A 24,723-nucleotide genomic window follows, 5' to 3' on the forward strand; every position below is an offset into this window, starting at 1 on the left:
GAGGAGAGAGGGGTAGGTGGAGGTGGAGAGTAGGTGGAGGTGGAGAGAGAGGGGGGTAGGTGGAGGTGGAGAGAGAGAGGGGTAGGTGGAGGTGGAGAGAGAGAGGGGGTAGGTGGAGGTGGAGAGAGAGAGGGGTAGGTGGAGGTGGAGAGAGAGGGGTAGGTGGAGGTGGAGGTGGAGGTGGAGAGAGGGAGGGGTAGGTGGAGGTGGAGAGAGAGAGGTAGGTGGAGGTGGAGAGAGAGAGAGGTAGGTGGAGGTGGAGAGAGAGAGAGGTAGGTGGAGGTGGAGAGAGAGAGGGTAGGTGGAGGTGGAGAGAGAGAGGTAGGTGGAGGTGGAGAGAGAGAGGTAGGTGGAGGTGGAGAGAGAGAGGGGTAGGTGGAGGTGGAGAGAGAGAGGGGTGGAGGTGGAGAGAGAGGGGGTAGGTGGAGGTGGAGAGAGAGGTGGAGGGGTAGGTGGAGGTGGAGAGAGAGAGGGGTAGGTGGGAGGTGGAGAGAGAGAGAGGGTAGGGAGGTGGAGAGAGGAGGTGGTGGAGGTGGAGAGAGAGAGAGGTAGGTGGAGGTGGAGGTGGAGAGAGGTAGGTGGAGGTGGAGAGAGAGAGGTAGGTGGAGGTGGAGAGAGAGGGGGGTAGGTGGAGGTGGAGAGAGAGAGGGGTAGGTGGAGGTGGAGAGAGAGAGAAGGGGAGACCTCAAAGCATCTTAAAAGGCTGACACAGTAATGGTATAATACAGACACAGTCCAGAGTCTGCTGACAGATTTTCCAGGCAAATGTTTCGCTCCAAAAAACACAAAGAGGCTCTTAATTATGGGGCGGCGATCGTTCGGTATTTGTATTTCTATAAGGAGCGTGTCGTACGGTAAGGGGAACGGGGAGAAGGAGAGAAAGAAAGACGGAATCTTTGCGGAATCATCTCCAAGCCTACAATTACACATGCCATGTTCGTTGGGAAGTAGCTCATTAAAAAACCCCAGGAGATACAGGCGCTAAGGAGGACAGCTAATGTCTAGGAGTCTATTGTGTCGAACCACTGTGGTTTAGTTCACCTGCTATGCTCCTGTCAATGCCATAGTGTAGATGGCACCCCCTCTCTGTTCCTACCCTACGGCCACGCTTAGCCGCGTTCTGAACGCACACGACAGACGGTAACACATGTCAACAGGCGAGGCCTCGGCTAGAAAGGCAGTCCAAGGGTTTTAGTCCTGTAGGCTGTAGCGTAAAAACCCTTTGGTTGTCGTCGAAAGCCCGAACTTGGCCCTACCTTCTGACTTCCAGCATGTCAATCACAATAGGCAAAGCCAGGGTTCTTCGGTCTCTCCGCAAACACACACACAATCTGGATATAAAATGCACACAGACACAACAGACACGTGTCAACACAGCGAGATCAACTCAAGTATAGCCCTTTCACAGAGGCAATCGTGTTTCCTCCTGCCGAAGCCCTGCGATCTCTTTCCTCTCCCTACCTGACAACTAACAGAGAGAGTGGGAACACGTTTTCGCTGTCGTCTCAATCTGATAATCAGAGCAGCGCTTCAATTTGCATGACTCTTGTCAGGCACCCTGGCCTTTTGTCTTTCTGCATACGAACCACCCACCCACACTCTCCACTCAACTCCATCACTTACTGCCCCTCACCCAGCTCCAGCCTCTTCAGCCCCCCAGAACCTGGCTCTCTAGCCCCTCACAGCCCCCCACCATGAGTGGCCAGAGAGTGGGTTACTCTCCCACGTAGGGCGGGGGATGGAAGACTTGTTCAAGCTCAAGTGGACCACCACACCGCCCAGTGCTAATGCACACAGTGAGTGGAACCTCTTCTCTCTCCCACCTATGGCCCAGCTCTCCATCCCTCTATCTCCGCCATCATTCCGTCTCTCGCACCCACCACTAACTAGTACCATGTCGGCACATCGCCATCTTTCTTTCAGTGTCTCTCTCTCTCTCGCTGCGTGTTCCACTAACTAAATCCTGACCATAAAGTCCCCTAATAGACCTCTGAACCACGCCATCAAGTCTAACACCCATGCCACCACAACCTGAAAAAGTATCACTCCCCCACCACATCACACGTGGCTTCCTTCCCCTTTCGGTAGAGGCTGAAGCCCTGTCTATGAGGTCTGTTAGCCACGATAACGCGACGGAGACGTTCTAGAGAGGTATAGGGGACACATAAAGCCCCCAATTTAGACTGTCGATCGTCTTAAGGTCAGTGCTGGGGAAACCCACAGCTAAGGCCAGGGTGAGAATAAACTGTTGACGAGCACGGCGGTCAGAACTGATTGGGGGGACTGAGTGGAATGGAGAACATACGAATCTCAACGTAGACCTGCTGCTGTTGACGATACGGCGGTCAGACCTGATTGAGGGGGACTGAGTGGAATGGAGAACATACGAATCTCAACGTAGACCTGCTGCTGTTGACGATACGGCGGTCAGAACTGATCGGGGGGACTGAGTGGAATGGAGAACATACGAATCTCAACGTAGACCTGCTGCTGTTGACGATACGGCGGAAATAAGTCGCAGGCTTCTCCTCTGTGATTCTTAATTGAGTGCGTCGTTTTGTACGTGTACCTTGTTAGAAAATGATAAAATAAACTCAACTTGACCACTCCCCCCCCAAAAAAATAAAATAAAGACTGATAGGGTCCGTCCCAAATGGCACCCTTTTCCCTATACAGCGCACTACTTCTAACTACGTAGGGAGAGGGGGGGCATGTGTGACACAGCCGTAGTGTGTGGTCAGATCACTGAAGGGAGAAACTCTCTGAGGGGAAGTTCTATCTAAAACAAGACAATCCAAACACGGGTTCAGAGGGGCTGAAGTGAAACTGAACTATCATCTGTGCTAGTGATCGAAACAGGATCCAGAACTAGATCTGACGGCACAACTGCCCTCAAGGGTCAAATATTGCCTGTATGGCAGGTAAGGAGCACACAACGATTGGGTCTCGGGGTCTTTTGTGACGCCTTCAGGCCTGTTGGTTTTGTTAAACCCACTGCAAAAGGGTCAGCGCAGTGTGTGTGTGGGTGGATAGATGGATGTTGTCAGTGGTGCATGTCAGACAACACACACACACACACACACACCTGCTGTTTGTGGAGATAACACCAGATTGGGCTGGCTGTGAACAAGTGTTCCTATGCCAACTGTTGTTTTCTCACTATCATTACCAATGCGGCCTTCGTCATCATCACCGTCATCATCACCTCAACCTCCAGTTAAACCAGACAGGCTCTTCAGTGTAATGAGGAGAGGTGTTGTTGGGGCACTAAGAAGGGGTGTAGGGGCGAATAGCTTAATGAACAACCTACACAGCACTAAGGCTAATTGCTACCTCTTGAGCTGTGACTATTGTAAGAAGAGGCAACAACAGAGAGGAGAACAGAGCCCCACAGGAGGATTGACTTCCTGTGTCCAAACAAAGCTGCAAAAACAGCTCCATCAAATACTATGAAACTAGGTGCAAGTGTAATAGAGAATCAAATCTATGAGACAGTGTTATGTGACACACACCTTTTCCCATAATGCCAGAGAGTATAACACCATCGTTTTGTCCAGGTTCAGTAACAGCGACTTAACTGGGAACATGTAACTAGCTATGAGTTCGCTACAGAGCGGGATCAACCCTGGCGATATCAATCACATAACTCACACGGCCTGGCATGTGGGCTGCTGCTCTCATTTACAGATACTGACTCACACAGCACACAGATGGACAGATGACGATGGAGTGAGAGATGGGGGGAGGGGAGAGAGAGAGAGAAACAAAGAAAGAAAAATGGGAGAGACGGAGAGAGAGAGAGAGGTCTGCCTGCAGTTGTCCTCAGAGGTAACTACAGGGCCGAGAGGTCTCAAGTCATATTGTTAGTTAGAGCTGAGTCATAGACAAGTACACCCGTAATGGATCATTTGCATTCTACAGTAATAATAACGCTAATAACAAAAAAGAACATAGGCGTTCTGGAAAACAGGGGAAAGGGCGAGTCAGAACATTGCTCTCTCAGAAACAGCCGTGGTTCTGGAAATATTTTGCATCTTTAGGTAAATTGGCAAGTAGAAACCGGATGGAGCTTCAGTACATTGGGTTATATGATGAGATGGTGTTAGCTGCCAGATTGGATACAAGCTCTCGTTCCTCAGAGATGCCAGTTGTTTGTGACGCAAGCAATGTACTGACACTGGCTATCTTGGCACACTGTTGCTCTTCCACTCTCTATATAGCTGAACATTTCTCCTAAACATCCTATATAAATACAGGGACCATCGTCAGCTCGACATATTAAAGAAACACCGTTAACCGTGGAGCAATACTGAAACGGTTTGTGATCATTGAAAGCTAGGAATCTTTGAAAAGGTAGAAAGACTACTCCCTGGGGTAGTGGTCAACAACCGGTCGATCTTGATGGTATTCCTAGTCGATCAACAAGCATTTCTGTAGAAAATCCAACGATAAAAGGCTTGCACTCCTTTTCTTTCCCGTCTTGCGCCGTTGGTGCACTCGATTCAGGTGCCCTGGGCACCAGGCAGGCAAAGTGTTCCCATTTTGAACCATTTCCTACCCAGCGGAGCAGGAGATCAGTTGATAAAACGAGTGCGCCTACTTGCGCTGGCCAATCAGATAGCTCAAATCACAGTGCCTACCTACAGCTTCCACGACCCCAGCCACAGCAAAGTTACTGTGATACTAGCCTATATAAGATTATATATATTATTATTATATAAGATTGCATACCTTTTAAAACCATGACCAGTGAGACTGTCAAAGAATACATTGCATCGGTGCCGGTTGAGTTTCGCCATCAGGTGGAAGACGGTGTTCCCACTCACTGGTCAGTTTCACGGGTGGGGGGGGGGACCATCTGCGGCTCTCTTCCTGCCTCCGCTGAGACTAATGCCAAAACAACTGGGAACTCGGGAAGTCTCCAACTTCTGACTTCAGTGCGGTCATCAAACTCAGAAACTTAGGCATCTTTCTACACTCTTAGGTGCTATGTAGAACCTAAAAGGGTTCTTCGGCTGTCCCCATAGGAGAACCATTTGAATAACCCTTTTTGGTTCCAGGTAGAACCCTTTTCAGTTCCATGTAGAACCCTTTCAACAGAGTGTTCTACCTGGAACCAAAAGGGTTCTCCTATGGGGACAGCCGAATAACCCTTTTTTCTAAGAGTGTAGAGCTCGGATGTTCCATCTTGAAGTTCAGCGAGGTCATGATTTGACCTTGTTTTTCCAGAGTTCCCAGTTATATTGAAATCACCATGACTATCAGATGCAGGTACCATCAATCCAGTCAAATAAAAAAAAGCGAATAATATGCTAATTATTTAAATTTATTATAAAAGCTCTTTTACCAACTGATCTATTTTATTATCAAAACTTGAGTTTTAAAATATAATATGGTCTCAGAAGAACAATATTGTTAGGCGGTATATAGCCATTACGCTGTGATAATGTATTAGGGCTACTGCCCAAACCTCATTCCTACAGAACTGTTTTTATTAGGTTAATGTAAAAATATATAAATATGTTTTTCTTTTCTTTTTATCTGAGCCACTGCCCTAGGGAATCATTTTTACATCAAACCCAAAAGAATTCTACCTGGAACAAAAAGTGTTTTACCTGTGATGGGTTCTGACTCCTAAACTTGAAATGTTGTTCATTATCAGATCTCCTATTGAAATATTACATACCCTCGTAAAACTGACAATCCTCGACTTCAGCGATGTCATTAACAAAATAGCCTCCAACAATCTACTCGGCAAACTGGATGTAGTCTATCACAGTGCCATCCATTTTGTCACCAAAGCCCCATATACTACCCACCACTGCGACCTGTATGCGCTCGTTGGCTGGTCCTCGCTACATATTCGTCACCAGACCCACTGGCTCCAGGTCATCTATAAGTCTCTGCTAGGTAAAGCTCCACCTTATCTCAGCTCACTGGTCACGATAACAACACCCACCCGTAGCATGCGCTCCAGCAGGTATATTGCACTGGTCATCCCCAAAGCCAACACCTCATTTGGCCGCCTTTCCTTCCAGTTCTCTGCTGCCAATGACTGGAATGAATTGCAAAAATCGCTGAAGCTGGAGATTTATTTCCCTCACTAACTTTAAACATTAGCTATCTGAGCAGCTAACCGATCGCTGCAGCTTTACATAGCCCATCTGTAAATAGCCCATCCAATCTACCTACCTCATCCCCATATTGTTTTGATTTACTTTTCTGCTCTTTTGCACACCAGTATTTCTACTTGGCATCATCATCTGCACATCTATCACTCCAGTGTTAATTTGCTCAATTGTAATTACTTTGCTACTATGGCCTATTTATTGCCTAACCTCCTCACGCCATTTGCACACACTGTATATAGACGTTCTTTTTTTTCTACTGTGTTATTGACTGTACGTTTGTTTATTCCATGTGTAACTCTGTGTTGTTGTTTGTGTCGCACTGCTTTGCTTTATCTTGGCCAGGTCGCAGTTGTAAATGAGAATTTGTTCTCAACTAGCCTACCTGGTTAAATAAAGTTGAAATTAAAAATTAAAAATATTGAGTGCCATAGTCTGGTTTCTAAACCGGAAGTTAATGGTTATCTGTAGGAGGAATGTATACGGTGCAGGCAATTAAGCTTGGAATGTACTTAGTAACGGAAAGGCAATCGCATGGTTGCCGGCACTGATAAGGGTGGAGAGATGTGGTTTAGTGAGGAATGGGGGCCGAGGTCAGTTCAGGTCACATTAAGGGAGAAGGAAGAGTTTATTGTCCGCATCACTTAACTTCTTGCCTAGCAATAAAGATGTAATGTTTAGAGAGAAGGAGGATACTCCACCCAAATTGGGGTATATATACTCCCACTGGTGGAACCATGTCCTTGTCTGTGCAGCTGTCCGACCCTTTGGGGGAATAAACTCGGTTTGAGCTTTACTAAGTGTTCGTGAGTGTTTATTTAGAACGTAACACCTGGAACCAAAAAGAGTTATCATACGGGGACAGCTGAAGATCACTTCTGGAACCCTTTTTCTATTGAGTGCAGTGTCTTCATTATGGGGACGGTAATCGGCTCACACAGAAGGCCCATTGTGTGGCCAGGATCCCCCTGCTGACCCCTTCCATTGTCATCCCAGCGGACAGTTACGCAACGCCGCGCAGCGCTCTAACTTGGACGGTGGGTGCACTGAGGCAAAGGTAGAGTAACATTTACACAGGGGAAGAGGGAGATATACCCCTCATTACCTAAAGAGGCTACCAACTTCTGAGCGACGTCCTGGAGCAAATCCTCACAGAGAGAGAGGGGGACACAGAGACAGGGACACAGACGTGCACACATAAGCACTAATAAGGACAAGCAGCCCCTTAAAATGGACTGAGATATCTATATGGGTACGGATTTGATGTGACAGATTGAACAGCCGTACATCTCAGTTATTGGTAATAGGCAAGGGGTTGGGAACCTAATCAGCCCTCCCATACACACACTAGTCCACTTTCTTTCTCCCACACTGGAGCTAGCCTCCTCCAGGCAAGAGAGACCGGCTGCAAAACAAGATATGACACTCCTTTGAATTCACTCCCTGTTGTTTTCTTCCAAAAGGAATCATTGCACAATTGTCATTTCCAGGAATTCTCTGACACATACCACTTATTTCACCCAGAAAAACAATCCCTATTGAGTAGCCCGTGTTTCAGGGCAAACCAAGCCATCTGCATCCCACAATCAGCACGGGGAATATATTATACGACAGTGTCTTGCATCCCAAACGGCACCCTATTTCCTATATAGTGCCCTACTTCTGACCAGAGTAAAGTAAAACACTAAATAGTGAATAGGGTGCCATTTGAAGCCAAGCTAGTGTTTCACACCAATTAAAACCATGGCCCAATAAAAATCACATAAAATCTGTTTCACCATTTCCCAAAAGGGAAGATTAAATTTACACCCCATACTTACAACGATAGATATTACATCCAAACTAAACATGCTGTTCGGCTAATTCAGCATTACGCGTACACTTGAGTTTGTACACACACGCGGCAGGAGATGAATGGTGAGTAATGTACACTCGTTATCTGGTGATTTACGATGGTTTGAGTCCTTTAATGGCCCTGTGTTCTTTGGTATGGTGCTGAGGAAGATCGGGAATAGGGGGGAGGATTTGTGCGTGTGTGGGGGGGCTGAAAGCAGTTTAAGGCAGGGATCAAGCTAGATGAAGCCAATTTTTTTCTTGAGTGGAGGAGAACTATTCAGGCTCCATAACAGATTCATATACTCACTATATAGTTTAAACACATAAGGACACACACATACAGTATATACAATCACAAGCACACACACACACACACACACACACACAATCCCTCTCACCTTTCCCTTTATTTATCCTATCCCTTCTTTATTGTCGTCTATCATCTTTCTTTCTCTCTCCATGTCAAACTCTGCACTTCTATGAGTTGATGTGTGGACTGGAGAGATCACTGTGTCTCCAAGCGGGACCCTGACCTGAGAACGGAGCTGGCGGTCTGTGAGGTGACAAGCCTGGAGAGTTTGAGGGGCCCGAGAGTTGGATCACGGGGCTCACATTCAACCCACTACACCTCTAATTAGGGAATTCTCCACAATGTAGAGAGACATATAAGATCCCCCACACGGCACAGAGATATAAGACCCCTCCTCAGCGCTCACACATCCAACAGCCTAGAGACCACACAAGGGTGAGGGCGGTGGGAACAGGCAGAGAATGGCAAGATGCAAGATGGCACCAACAGCAACGGTGGCTTCGAATCCTTAGGAAACTAATGAGTATATATTTTTTTATAGGTATTATTTCTTACATAATTAGCTCAGAAAATCTCAAGCCTTATTAGAACTACTGGATATAAAGGCAACGTCAACTTACCAACATTACGACCAGGAGTAAGACTTTCCCGAAGCGGATCCTTTATTTGCACCACCGCCTAGGACATTGGAGGGCCCAGAGGTCAACCCAAAAACAATGTCGCCGCAGAAGAGGTAGGCGGAGCGGACTCCTGGTCAGACTTCGAAGGCGTGCACACCACCCACCGCTTCCGAGTATATTACCCGCTAATGTCCAGTCGTTAGACAACAAGGTAGACGAAATTAGGGCAAGGGTTGCCTTCCAGAGAGACGTGAGAGATTGTAACATTCTCTGTTTCCCGGAAACATGGCTCTCTCGGGATATGTTGTCGGAGTCGGAACAGCCACCGGGGTTCTTTATGAGTTGTGCCAAAAGAAATACACATCTCTCTGGGAAGAAGAAGGGCGGGGATGTATGCTTCATGATTAATGACTCATGGTGTAATCATAACAACATACAGGAACTCAAGCCCTTTTGTTCACCTGACCTAGAATGTCCCCCCTCAAGCAGATACCACGGCGGCCCTCAAGGAACTTCAATGGACTCTATGTAAACTGGAAACCATATATCCTGAGGCTGCATTTATTGTATCTGGGGATTTTAACAAAGCAAATTTGAGAACTAGGCTACCCTAAATTCTATCAGCATATTGATTGTAGCACGGGCAATATACTGGATCACTGCTACTCTAACTTCCGCTATGCATGCAAGGCCCTCCCCCGCTCTCCCTTCTGCAAATCCGACTACAACTTAATTTTACTCCTGCAGAAACTCAAACAGGATGTACCCGTGACAAGAAACATTCAACGCTGGTCTGACCAATCAGAACCCACACTTCAAGATTGTTTTGATCACGTGGACTGGGAAATGTTCTGGGCTTCCTCAGAGAATAATATCGATTCATACACTGATTCACTGAGTGAGTTTATAAGGAAGTGCATTGGACATGTTGTACCCACTGTGACTATTATAACCTACCCTAACCAGAAACCGTGGATAGATGGCCACATTTAACAATGGAAATATTTTCAGGAATATGGCTAAATATAAACAGTGTAGTTATTCCCTCCACAAGGCAATCAAACAAGCGAAATGTCGGTATTGGGATGAAGTGGAGTCGCAATTCAACAGCTCAGACACGAGACGTATATGGCAGGGTCTACAGGCAATCACGGACTACAAAAAGAAAACAAGCCACGTCACGGACACCGACCAAGGACTGTGCCCCCACCCCCTCCTTCTGTGTGGCCAACGTGAGTAAGACATTTAAACGTGTTAACCCTCGCAAGGCTTCTGGCCCAGACGGCATCCATAGCTGGGTCCTCAGAGCATGCACAGACCAGCGCTCCCTATCCCAGACTGCTGTCCCCACATGCTACAAGATGGCCTCCATTGTTCCTGTACCCAAGAAGGCAAAGATAACTGAACTAAATGACTATCGCCCGTAGCACTCACTTCTGTCGTCATGAAGTGCTTTGAGAGACTAGTCGAGGATCATATCACCTCCACCTTACCTGCCACCCTAGACCTACTTCAGTTTGCATACCGCCCCAACAGGTCCACAGACAATGCAATCGCCATCACACAGAACACTGCCCTATCCCATCTGGACAAGAGGAATACCTATGTAAGAATGCTGTTCATTGACTACAGCTCAGCATTCAACACCATAGTACCCTCCAAGCTCATCATTAAGCTTGAGGCCCTGGGTCTCAAGCCGCCCTGTGCAATTGGGTCCTGGACTTCCTGACGGGCCGCCCCCAGGTGGTGAAGGTAGGAAACAACATCTCCACTTCGCTGATCCTCAACACTGGGACCCCACAAGGATGCGTGCTCAGCCCCCTCTTGTACTCCCTGTTCACCCATGACTGCGTGGCCAAGCATGCCTCTAACTCAATCATGAAGTTTGCAAACGAGAAAACAGTAGTAGGCCTGATTACCAACAACGATGAGACAGCGTACAGGGAGGAGGTGAGAGCCCTCTGAGTCCGGTGTCAAGAAAACAACCTCTCACTCAACATCAACAAAACAAAGGAGATGATCGTGGACTTCAGGAAACAGCAGAGGGAGCACCCCCTATCCACATCGAAAGTTCCTCAGCGTACACATCACGGACAAACTGAAACGGTCCACCCATACAGACAGTGTAGTGAAGAATGCACAACAGTGCCTCTTCAAACTCAGGAGGCTGAAGAAATTTGGCTTGTCACCTAAAACCCTCAAACTTTTACAATTGAGAGAATCCTGTCGGACCGTATCACCGCCTGGTACGGCAACTGCACCGCCCACAACCGCAAGGATCTCCAGAGGGTGGTGCGGTCTGCATCTCCGGGGGCAAACTACCTGCCCTCCAGGACACCTACAGCACCAGATGTCACAGGAAGATCAAAAAGATCATCAAGGACAACAACCACCCAAGCCACTGCCTGTTCACCCCGCTATCATCCAGAAGGTGAGGTCAATACAGGTGCATCAAAGCTGGGACTGAGAGACTGAAAAACACCTTCTATCTCAAGGCCATCAGACTGTTAAAGAGCCACCCCTAACACAGAGAGGCTGCTGTCAACATACAGACTCTAACCATTGGCCACTTTAATAAATTGATCACTAGTCACTTTAAATAATGCCACTTTGTCTTTCTCTATAGCCTATTTGCATGTGAGGCCAGCAACAAATTAATTTCCTCATGATTTGAGAAGAGAGAGACACCTGAATCATGACAATGAGTTTCTTTTGAAAATTAAAGAACCTACAGTGGGCCTCCCAATGCCACCCAAAGGGCTAGAGAACAATGCGGGGTATGGTGGGTGGCCAGAAGATGAGTTTGATGAAGAGGATGGGGACACGTATGAGGCGCCCCCCTGTGAGAGACCCGCGATGAAGGTTCCTTCCAGACATGTGGAGGAGAATGTCTATTTGGAGAGGACGTCAGAGCGGTCCAATCCTGTTCTACCTCAAAAGACAGGCAGCTGCACCACCAAGGCCAGCCAAGATGGCGCACATGGGCAAAGCATTGAAACAGCAGCCTCACCCTGAGGAGTTCTACATTGACCCCAACACCAAGAAACCGCCTGAGGTAGATAGGAAGGAGAAGCCAGGGAAGAAGTCTATTCCTAAGAAGTTTAGCTCTCCCCCACCACCTGCAGAGGAAGTCATTGGCAGCAGAGAACTGGAAGGAGAGACGGCCAAAGGAAGAACTGGTTTTGGGAGTGACCAGAGAGATATACCTGCTGGAGTGCGTGCTACAGATGTCTTCCTGTCCTTCATTAGGATCCAGGTAGACAGTGATGACCTGTATCTAGAGCCACAGCGGCTTCCCCCCCTGTTCCTCGTGGGCCCATGAGGATGCCCCTCTCACCCAGGACAGCAGCCCCCCCCCCATGCCCATAAAACCTCCAGTGCCCAGAGCCAAGTCTAGTTCTCTATTGGTCAATGAGGCAAAGGCAGCTCCTCCCCCTGATATCAGGCGCTCCATGTTCCCTGACAAACTGGCCCCACCCACCCTGGGCATCAAATCCCCCCTCCCTGCATCACTAAAGGAACCCAAACCAATCCCTCCTCCCCCTCCTGTTATACACTCTACTGCAGCAGTTTCTCCCCCTGGTATGAAGACCACCATGCAGGAGAAAGAGTGGTTCGCTGGAACACCACATATCTCACTCACCCAGCTTGACCATAAACTACATTACCCATACCCCCCCCCCACACACACACACACAATGTCTCACCCACTACACTACCCTTAACCCACAAAATGTATCTATACCAGCCTGTCCATAAAGTACATTAAATGCTACCATGAATAACTAAATACATTTTTAAACTTGGAAATGCTACTTTCAATAGTCATATTCCTCACCCACAACCCCTCTCTTTTTGTTTTGTGATGAAAATGGTTGGAAGTGTATTACAGTATATCTATGTACTGTATATGTTTAGTGTTTTAAAATGTGTAATTATGCCTGTATGACCTTATCAACACTTTTTTTTTTAGGGGGGGGGGGTTGTTTGAATACACTTGCACCTGAATAGAATAGTGAGTAGACTATGAAAATTAATATTCATTCATTAATACTTCATTCTTGCTCTGACTCCATTTTATGCAGTTTTGTTTCAGTGATGTTGGATTCACTTTTGGGTCTACACCTGTGTTGTGGATACTGTATGTAAGTGTTGGTCATCTGTATGTTTCTATTTATTATAATAATAATATAGACTGAAATATTTTGAAAAAATAAATAATAATAATAATGCCACTTTAATATTGTTTACATATCTTACATTACTCATCTCATGTATATACTGAATTTTATACCATCTATTGCATCTTGCCTATGCCACTATTATTAAGTAGTTATTGTGGAATTGTTAGATATTACTGCACTGTTGGAACTAGAAGCACACACATTTCGCTACACTCACATTATCATCTGCTAACCTTGTGTATGTGACCAATACAATTGGATTTGATTGGTCAACAGGACACAAGATTCTCCTATTGCACAGTGCTACCTCGGGAGGCGGGGGGGTAAAGCTACAAGGGGTCTTCCAGGATTGCCCACAGTGTGGCCTGGGGAGGGGCGAGAGGGGTGTCTGGGTATTGGTGGTTGGAGAGATGGTGATTGACAAGGGGAAGGTTACAGTGTAACACCTGCTAATCAGGCTTGGGGTGAACACGTTGTGGTGTGCCGACTCCTCAGTCAGCTATTCTGGAACACCATAACACACACACACACCTACAGAGATTCTCTCTGTGATAGACAAAGATTGATGACAGACTTCAAATGCTGTCAGATCCTTTCTGGGGGAGCTGTGATTGACTCACTGTGTCTGATGTTAAAGATGACCGATCTTGACAATACTGGTCCTGGCCTCAGAGATAACACTACTGTGCTGCTGTGATGTGGTATTATAACGTGAATATCTCCAGATAGATAGTGATCACACTAGAAATCTCTCTCTCTCTCTGCATGACGTAACAATATATTGCCAAAGGTTACTTTGGCCATTTACAATATGAAAATAATAAGAATCAAAATGGTCAACGGGAACAACAGTAACAACAATAACCAAGAGCCGAAATAACCATACGTTGAACGATAACAACAAGCATACAGTAGAGGACATGTGCAGGTTGATTGGTCCCGCTCTCTCTCCCTCGTCCTGACAATCTCTTTGAAGTTCCCCCACTTTCAACTGAGATTTTGATTAAAAATAGTTCTGTCTCCGTCTTTTAATTCAAAAGGGCAGTCATTAGAATTCCACTAACACATCAAGTTCTGCAACTAGCTCCCTTCTCTAAAATGAGCTAAAGCTATTTAAAGCATGGACATCTATTGATTTGAGAGAGAGAGAGGAGAGAGGAGAGGAGAGAGACAGTAGAGAGAGCAAGAGAATGAGAGAGAGAGAAACAGTAGAGAGAGCAAGAGAATGAGAGAGAGAGTGAAACAGTAGCGAGAGAGAGAATGAGAGAGAGAGAGAAACAGTAGCGAGAGAAAGAGAATGAGAGAGAGAGTGAAACAGTAGCGAGAAAGAGAATGAGAGAGAGAGAGAGAGAGTGAAACAGTAGAGAGAAAGAGAATGAGAGAGAGAGAGAGAGAGAGAGAGAGAGAAACAGTAGCGAGAAAGAGAATGAGAGAGAAACAGTAGAGAGAGAAAGAGAAGAGAGAGTGAAACAGTAGAGAGAGAAAGAGAATGAGAGAGAGCAAAAGAGAGAGAATAAAGAGAGAGAGGAGTAGAGAGAGAAGGAAAGTGGAGCTGTCAAAATATCACCAAGGGATCTGTGTTAAGAAAATGAATTGCAGTAAGGAAAGATAGAGAACTGTCTCTGACGTCCTTCCTTCAACTGCTACTTCAGGAGCCATCCTACCCTTGACACAGCGGTCTGTTGGAATAATTAACCGTGTGACGTGAGCCGTGGATAACACACACACACACACACACACGCACACACAGTGGATAAGGCCATTTCACATTAAGCTCTCATCAGCCATTAAATACCTTCAACCCCATGACATGTTGCCCTCTGCTATCTCAGCTGTTTGCAGATCCGCATTTCAAAACGATATTCGATTTCGGGTGTTTGGCTCTCGCTCTCCTCTATGTATAGGTATCCCCTTTAACTTGACTCCCCGGGAAAGGTGACTGGACAGACATGGTGGGGTTACTCTGTGAACTGAAGAGGATGGTGATGGTTTGGAGAAGTGGGAGGTGGGTTTGGTTTACCTGTCCCTTTGTTGCGGTCCACAAAGCAGTACTTGAGCTCGTACTCTCTCAGAATCTCATGGACCTCCTGCAGAGCGAGAGAGAGGGAGGAAGGGGTGTAGGGAGAGAGAGGGAGAGAGAGATGGGGTAGAAACAGAGAGAGGGGAGTTTAAACATGGGGGGGGGGTAAAAAGCAGGATTTTTTTTGGAACAACCGAACACACTAACGTCTCGGTGTTTCCCTATGGGACACTTCTTCGAGGCGTTTTCCCCCTTCAGAAATACTTTTCAGAAGTCTTTGATGGAAGGTTTCCCTATTGTAATCGTTCTCTTGTATTGGGGAGTTAGATCAAACATATCCTCAAGTTGAATAGCTTTTTGGGTTCTTTATCAAGAACACGTAGTTTACACTCACAGGGGAGATACATTCCCCAAAAACATATGAATCAGAATATTAAGACACTAAATCAGACACCCTTCCGCCCGCATTTAAAATGGTTCTATTTAAAAGACATTTAACAGAGGCTCCTATCCAGAGCGACATACAGTGAAAGCATACTGCCCACCAACCCATACATTTTCTGACAGAGGAGAGGGCAGAGGTCAAAGTGCAGTGGTTACTGTATACTTCCACACAAACCGTGGGGGTAGTGGTGCCTGCCTGCTGCCTGAGAGATGTATGGCTGGTCTCTGGGGAACTGTAAACATGACTTCGGTTTAAAAACACAGCCTGGGGAGGTGCTGAGCAGAATGCAAGCGGGCAGGAGATGGACTGTTTTTAACATCAAAGAGAGGCGTATATTGTTTCACCTCCCTTTTCCGTTTCGCTCAACGCTACCCTCTCTGCTACCCTCTCTGCTCCAACACACACACCACGCTACGAGTCATCCTCTTATCGCGGAAGGCCACACACACCCACGCAGGGTCACTCCTAGCTAAAAAAAAAAAAGAGCAGCTCTTATGGGATGTAAGAGGAAATCAAAGCACTTCAACCAGCCCGCTCTCTCTCCACTCCTCCTTCATCCCAGGGTACTGTACAGAGAGAGCAGAGCAACGTGTCCCGTAGGTAGATAGTCATCTATCGGACTCACCTCCCACACACAATATGAGAGAGAGAGAGAAGAGAGCTGCAGAGAGCTGTACATCCTGCACAGCAGCCCATTGCTCTTCTCTCTCCCCCTCACCCTACCTACCTACCTACCTACCTACCTCTTTCTGTATGCTTTCTCGCCCATTCGCTCCTTTTAAGCCCAAGCGCACACACTGCTCACTGCTGTGAGCGTCACTGTGTTTGTCTGTCCGGGGTGAGATCAAAACAGAGCTGTTGTATTTCTTCAAACTTGTATGTCTCGGCGCTCACAGATCGGAGATGGGTAAAGGCAGCGAGGCCGAACTAGCCTGCTGACAAAGCTCCATTAAGCCACTCTGAAGCCCCACATCCTCATCCTGTAGAACCCCACTGAGACACTTTTAGAGCACTTTAGACATGCATGCTGTGTCAGACCATGCCGTACTGTTCTATGCTACTCTATTTCTACGCTGCTCTGCTCCATACTGTGACGAGTGTTCTCGGAGTTTCTACATCTAAAAAGGTGGTGACATTTTGAGCAAAGTCGGTTGGTTCCAAAGCATCAGCCTACCAGCCACCCACTCCAGCCCCTGCAGTGTGTCTCTCTGCTTTGGTTGTGACTCCTGTGTGTGTGTCCTGCTGTGCCTGCAGTGGTCTGACATTAAAGGGATACTTCAGGATTTTGTCAACGAGGCCCTTTGATCTACTTCCCCACAGTCAGATGAACTTCGTGGATGCCATTTGTATGTCTCTGCGTGCGGTTTAAAGGATGTCGCTAGCATGCTAGCGGATACCCATAGACGTCCAGTCATTGTTCTAATACTAGTTAGCGTTGGCTCGCGAAACGACGCCTGACTTTCTTTATACGGGACACAGACACATAAAAATGGTATCCACAAGTTCCTCGGACTCTGGTGAAGTAGATAAAAAAAGGGCCTCGTTGACAAAATCCCAAAGTATTCCTGCAGCTACCCCTTTCCTGCAGTAAAATAACCAAAATTGCCCACTTGTGGCATCAGGTGTGGAATGTTATTTTTCATAATGAAAAATAATTCAGAAACATTTATTTTTTATTTTTTTAAACACGCAGAACATCCTGTGTTTTTATGTCAACCGGTTTTGTTATATTTCAGTCTTCGGTGATGTACACTACATGACCAGAGTAGGTGGACACCTGCTCGTCAAACATCTCATTCTAAAATTATGCATGCTATAACAGCCTCCACTATTCTGCAAAGGCTTTCCACTAGATGTTGGAATATTGCTGCGGGGATTTGCTTCCATTCAGCCACAAGAGCATTAGTGAGGTCGGACACTGGTGTTGGGCGATTAGGCCTGGCTTGTAGTCGGCGTTCCACTTCATCCCAAAGGTGTTTGAGCTCAGGGCGCTGCGCAGGCAAGTCAAGTTCTTTCTCACAGATCTCGACAAACCATTTTTGTATTGACCTCGCTTTGTGCACGGGGGAATTGTCATGCTGAAACAGGAAAAAGCCTTCCCTAAACTGTTACCTCAAAGTTAGAAGCACAGAATCTAATAGAATGTCACTGTATGTTGTAGCGTTAAGATTTCCCTTCACCAGAACTAAGGGGCCTAGCCCGAACCATGAAAAACAGCCCCAGACCATTGTTCCTCCCCCACCAAACATTACAGTTAGCACTATGCATTCGGACAGGTAGCGTTCTCCTGGCATCCGCCAAAACCAGAGTCGTCTGTCGGACTGCCAGATGGTGAAGCGTGATTCATCCCTCCGGAGAACGCGTTTCCTTGCTCCAGTCCAATGGCGGCAAGCTTTATACCACTTCAACACGGGCTACTGCTAATGTGTCTATGGAGATTGCATGTCTGTGTGCTCGATTTTTATACACCTGTCAGCAATGGGTGTGGCTGAAATAGCCGAATCCACTCATTTGAGGGGGTGTCCACATACTTTGGACATGTAGTATATATAAAGTGAAATATTGGGATGCAAACTCAAAATGGAATACATTTCAACTCTATATCTGACATGGTAGAGGTGTTTTCTTTTGTTTAAGCCCATAACCATGTGTGTGAGGTGTATACTTTTGTTTCAAAGTACATTTGTTTAAGACTACCAAGAAACACTCTGTGTGACCCTGATTCAGCCCACTGCAGTAAAAAGGTTAACTAGTACAGCGAGAACTTAACTCAGTTAACAAGAAACAGTGGTATTCATACATACGCTGTCTGTTTCTCTTACTGAGAGGGAAAGATACCTGAATGCATTCTAAATTGCACCCAATTCATACATAGTGCACTAATTCTGACCAGGGCCCAGCACCTACTTTTAAGCAGAGCCCTATATGAGCCCTGGTCAAAAGTAGTACACTCTATAGGGAACAGGATGCCATTTGGAGGCACGGAGGGGAGCTGTCTAAACTCATCTCCATTCAGAGAGAGATATACTGTGTACACAACACAGAGAGCATTTCTCTCTATATCTCCATCTGTCTTTCTTTTCCTCCTCTGCCTCTCCCTCTCCTCCTAATGCGTCTCCGTCCACAGAGGATAATGAGTAGAAAGCCCTTCCCGGACCCAATAATCAGAGATATGGATTAAGGCATACTACACGTCAGGATTTGTTGTCTCTCCTGCGCACAATCCCAGTCATTCAAATGTAAATCGGCCTAGAAAATCGAGGGGTGGTCTGGGCAGGCTGTGGCCCTGACCCTGGATGCGTCCTAAATGCCACCCTATTCCCTCTATAGTGCACTACTTTTGACCAAGGCTTGTATAGGTGCAATTTGGGACAGAGACCCAGTACAGGCCAGGCAGGCGAGGTGCCCAGGGCAGAGCAGAACAAGGACAGGACACAGGGAGCTGATTCCTTTTGCTAGGGCTAATATATTTATACAGGGAGTGAGAATCATTGAGTTACACCTCAGCTCTTAACGCACGCACACGCACACCTTCTCCCCAGTCACAGAAGCTTAAATTTGGTGGTTTACAAACACAAGGACAGTGGCCTGAGAGGATTTGGGGTAGAAGTCTCAACGTCTATTCTGTCTGAGACCATGTGTGCCAGTGAGAAAGAGAGAGATAGAGAGGGGAGGGACAGAGAGTGTGACAGAGAGAGGGGCTGAGGAATTACAGTGAGTGACTGTGTGAAAGGGAGTGCATCTTCAACAAACAGCCAACCAGCCTATGAGTTTCAGCTCTCGGTAGTTACTAGAGGACCAGCGTAGACCACTGAATGGCTGCTGGCGCCTAGTATGGGAGGATTTCATGCCCTTGAATGGGTCAAGTATATGATTACCAGTGGTGGAAAAAGTACCCAATTGTCATACTTGAGTAAAAGTAAAGATACCTTAATAGAAAATGACTCAAGTAAAAGTGAAAGTCACCCAGTAAAATACTTGAGTAAAAGTCTAAAAGTATTTGGTTTGAAATATCAAAAGTAAATGTAATTGCTAAAATATACTTAAGTATCAAATGTAAAAGTATAAATAATTTCAACTTCCTTATATCAAGCAAGCCAGATGGCATAATTTTCATGTTTTTAAAATATTCTGATAGCCAGGGGTACACTCCAACACCCAGACATAATTTACAAAATAAGTATTGTGTTTAGTGAGTCCACCAGGTCAGAGGCATTAGGGATGACCAGGGATGTTCTCTTGATGATTGTGTGATTTGGACCATTTCCCTGTCCTACTAAGCATTCAAAATGAAACGAGTACTTTTGGGTGTCTGGGAAAAGTAAATAGTACATTATTTTCTTAAGAATGTAGTGAAGTAAAAGTAAAACTTTTAAAAGCCAAACATATAAATAGTAAAGTACTTAAGTAGTACTTTAAAGTATTTTTACTAAAGTACTTTACATCACTGATGATTACCTAGATAGGGTATGAAAGTCCCGCTACTTTATTGATCACATCCCACACTGTTTTTGAATGGTTTTGAAGATTATACAGGGCCTTCAGAAAGTATTCAGATCCCTTGACTTTTCCCACATTCCTGAGCGCTCTGGAGCAGGTTTTCATCAAGAATCTCTGTACTGTGCTCCGTTCATCTTTTATTTATATATACTTTCTTACCCCTTTTACACCCCAATTTTGTGGTATCCAATTGGTAGTTAGTCTTGTCTCATCGCTGCAACTCCCGTAAGGAGTTGAGAGAGAGGGCAAAGGTTGAGAGCCGGGCGTCCTCTGAAACACAACCCAACTAAGACGCACTGCTTCTTGACACAATGCCCGCTTAACCCGGAAGCCAGCCGCACCAATGTGTCGGAGGAAACACCGTACACCTGGCGACCGTGTCAGCGTGCACTTCGCCACAGGAGATGCTAGTGCGCGATGGGACAAGGAAATCCCTGCCGGCCAAGCCCTCCACTAACCCGGACGACGGTTGGACAATTGTGCGCCGCCCCATGGGTCTCCCCGTCACGAACCCAGAATCTCTAGTGGCACAGCTAGCACTGTGATGCAGTGCCTTAGACCACTTTGCCACTCAGGAGGCCCTGCTCCGTTCATCTTTCCCTCGGTCCTGACTAGTCTCCCAGTACCTGCCGCTGAAAATCATCCCCGCAGCATGATGCTGCCACCACCATGCTTTACCGTAGGGATGGTGCCAGTTTTCCTCCAGACGTGATGCTTGGCATTCAGGCCAAAGAGTTGAATCTTGGTTTGATCAGACCAGAGAATCTTGTTTCTCATGGTCTGAGAGTCTTTATGTGCCTTTTGGTGGGCTGTCATTAGCTTTTTCCTGAGGAGAGGCTTCCTTCTGGCCACTCTACCATAAAGGCCTGATTGGTGAAGTGCTGCAGAGATGGTTGTCCTTCTGGAAGGTTCTCCCATCTCAACAGAGGAACTCTAGAGCTCTGTCAGAGTGACCTTCAGGTTCTTGGTCACCTCCCTGACCATGACCAAGGCCTTTCTCCCCCTATTGCTCAGTTTGGCCGAACGGCCAGCTATATGAGGAGTCTTGGTGGTTCCAAACATCTTCCAATTAAGAATGATGGAGGCCAGTGTGTTCTTGGGGACCATCAATAATGCAGAAATGTTTTTATTTTTAATAAATTAGCAAAAATGTCTTACAAACTGTTTTCACTTTGTCCTTATGGGGTATTGTGTGTAGGTTGCTGAGAGAAAAAATGATATTTAATCGATTTTAGAATAAGTGTCAAGGCTCAGGAGAAGACCCAGATGCAGACTGTTTTGAAATAACTCAAGTTTATTAGGGGGGAGCAGACAAATGACAGGTCAAGGGCAGGCAGAGGTCAGTAATCCAGGGTGTTGTGACAAGGTACAGAACGGTAGGCAGGCTCAGGGTCAGGGCAGGCAGAGGTCAGTAACCCAGGGTGTTGTGACAAGGTACAGAACGGTAGGCAGGCTCAGGGTCAGGGCAGGCAGAGGTCAGTAATCCAGGGTGTTGTGACAAGGTACAGAACGGTAGGCAGGCTCAGGGTCAGGGCAGGCAGAGGTCAGTAATCCAGGGTGTTGTGACAAGGTACAGAACGGTAGGCAGGCTCAGGGTCAGGGCAGGCAGAGGTCAGTAATCCAGGGTGTTGTGACAAGGTACAGAACGGTAGGCAGGCTCAGGGTCAGGGCAGGCAGAGGTCAGTAATCCAGGGTGTTGTGACAAGGTACAGAACGGGTAGGCAGGGTCAGGGCAGGCAGAGGTCAGTAATCCAGGGTGTTGTGACAAGGTACAGAACGGTAGGCAGGCTCAGGGTCAGGGCAGGCAGAGGTCAGTATCCAGGGTGTTGCGACAAGGTACAGAGAGGTCAGTAATCCAGGCAGGCTCAGGGTCAGGGCAGGCAGAGGTCAGTAATCCAGGGTGTTGCGACAAGGTACAGAACGGTAGGCAGGCTCAGGGTCAGGGCAGGCAGAGGTCAGTAATCCAGGGTGTTGCGACAAGGTACAGAACGGTAGGCAGGCTCAGGGTCAGGGCAGGCAGGAGGTCAGTAATCCAGGGTGTTGTGACAAGGTACAGAACGGTAGGCAGGGTCAGGGCAGGCAGAGGTCAGTAATCCAGGGTGTTGTGACAAGGTACAGAACGGTAGGCAGGCTCAGGGTCAGGGCAGGCAGAGGTCAGTAATCCAGGGTGTTGTGACAAGGTACAGAACGGTAGGCAGGCTCAGGGTCAGGGCAGGCAGAGGTCAGTAATCCAGGGTGTTGTGACAAGGTACAGAACGGCAGGCTCAGGGTCAGGGCAGACAGAATGTCAAAAAACGGGAAAGCTAGAAAACAGGAACTAGAGACAGAAAGGCGCACAGGATAAAATGTTGGAAGGCTTGACGAAACAAAACGAACTGGCAACAAACAAACAGAACACAAGTATAAATACACAGGGGATAATGAGGAAGATGGGCGACACCTGGAAGGGGGTGGAGACAAGCACAAAGACAGGTGAAAGATCAGGGTGTGACAATGAGGCTGTAACGTAACAAAATGAGGAAAAAGTGAAGGGGTCTGAATACTGTCCGAAGGCACTGTATATGTTCAATTCTATTCGTATTTGTGGATAAAATTTCCTTCTACGTGATGCATTTCATGAAGGTTTTCGAAGGCATTGGGTAGAAGTAAGGCATTGGGTAAAAGTAAATGAAACCACAGAAAATATATAATTTTATGTATATCTTAAATGACTGGCTTTTCATGAATTTGATCATATAATCTTGAATGCCATTCAAAAAAACAGTGTGGTATACTATCCAGGAAGTAGGCGGGACTTTCATACAATATTATAATATAGGTATTACTTCCACTGTATGTGGTAAACATGACTGTGCCACGACTGAGTGTGTCCCCATATTCCACTCTGACCTCCTGTTCCCTGTACTGTCCCTGGTGACTTCCTCTATGGGAGTGTCTGACCGGTGGCTCACTACAGCATAGCACAGATCACACACACACACACACACACACACACACACACAAAAAAAGCTGAACAGTCTCCTCCTCATCCCCCTCTTCTCCTCTGCTACTCGTCTATCTGATGACATTTTCATGCAGTGTTACAGTACCCACGGAGCCCAGAGACAACAAGAACATGCACACACAATCAGATCTCACTCTCTCCCTCTCTGACCTATTCTCTCCCTCACTCCCTTTCTAACACTCTCTTCCTCTCTCCATCTATGTCTCACGCTGTCCTCTCCTTTATCCTCTCAGGGGTCACCTCACCTGATCCCCCCCCCCGTCTCTGTGTGTCCCTGGAGCTCAGGACTCAGGTGGGGGCACAGCGGCACACTGCCGCCTCAGCAGCACACCACACAGCAGCACGGCAGAGGCTCGTCACATATCATGGCACCAGCAAAACCGCCACACTGACTGGGATATACAGAGAGCTGCCACCAGCAAAACCTCCTCACAGATAAAGGCTAACCCAGCCACAGAGGTTACAATGGGCTTCCAAGGGCAAAGCTATAATGATATGTTAGTACCGTACAAATCTTTTTAAGTGCATTGCCGCTACAACTCATAACAGCCACTTCTAATTTACATAAGATATTAGACAACAGAATGACATGGTTTGTGCTACATAAGTAAAATGACTTTTTCGAAATGAGCAGCTTCAGTACCATACGCAATTCCATTCCTTAACAGCTCAAACTGCTCTGTGAATGATTGGAAATACAGGTTTCTGAAGGTTGACAGGTTTACAAAGTAAATCAATCAATCAGTAATAATGCCTATTATTATTTGACCCTGCTGGTCATTTATGAACATTTGAACATCTTGGCCATGTTCTGTTATAATCTCCACCCGGCACAGCCAGAAGAGGACTGGCCATCTCTCATAGCCTGGTTCCTCTCTAGGTTTCTTCCTAGGTTCCGGCCTTCCTAGGGAGTTTTTCCTAACCACCGTGCTTCTACACCTGCATTGCTTGCTGTTGGGGGTTTTAGGCCGGGTTTCTGTACAGCACTTTGAGATATCAGCTGATGTAAGAAGGGCTTTATAAATACATGTGATTTGATTCAAACTCTTATTAAGAAGCCCTTTTTTTTTTTTAACATCGGCAGTTCTCACAACATGCTATACCAACACCCAGCCTAAAACCCTAAAGAGCAAGCAAAGCAGGTGCAGAAGCACACAAAGTCTAGGGATACCTGTGGGGAAATAGATGGTAACATGTCACGTGGTGTGCCCCAGGTGTTTCAGTCAGAATGCACAAGAACTATGGTGGTTTTAAGTGTCAGTCCCAGCTTCCAGAAAAATATAAGCTTGAAAAGGAGAATGAACACAGAATTGGACTACAATGATATGCTCCCACCAGGGAGTGAGTCGCAATAACAGCTTCTGAGTCAGTGCCTGAGACAAACAGGCAAAGAGATCGCATGACAGACAGAGAGATGGGCTCTGGTAAACAGGCAGCAGCAGGAAGCAGACAGCAGGTAGAGAGGCTGCTCCTTCTTGCTCCGCTCTCTCCGCCACCGGCTCCACTATATTGGCTAGCAGTAGGCCAGAAGCAGGCAGTAGGCAGCTCTCTCTCTCTCTCTCTCTCTCTCTTATATATTATATATATATCTCTCTATATATATATATTATATATATCTCTCTCTCTCTCTATCTCTCTCTATATATCTCTCTCTCATATATATTATATATATATAT

General features: G+C 46.6%; 1 protein-coding gene across 4 annotated transcripts in view; it reads right to left on the reverse strand.

Annotated features, from left to right (window-relative positions):
* The window catches only part of LOC112250676 (ribonucleoprotein PTB-binding 2), a 92,046-nt gene that overhangs the window by 57,691 nt on the left and 9,632 nt on the right, over positions 1–24,723 (reverse strand). For all 4 annotated transcript variants that reach the window (XM_042321334.1, XM_042321325.1, XM_042321316.1 and 1 more), the window contains exon 2: positions 15,099–15,165. In XM_042321334.1, the coding sequence (XP_042177268.1) occupies positions 15,099–15,165 (67 nt within the window). The remainder of the gene's footprint in view (positions 1–15,098; positions 15,166–24,723) is intronic.

This window comes from Oncorhynchus tshawytscha, linkage group LG01 (genome assembly GCF_018296145.1).
Source record: "Oncorhynchus tshawytscha isolate Ot180627B linkage group LG01, Otsh_v2.0, whole genome shotgun sequence".
NCBI lineage: Eukaryota > Metazoa > Chordata > Actinopteri > Salmoniformes > Salmonidae > Oncorhynchus > Oncorhynchus tshawytscha.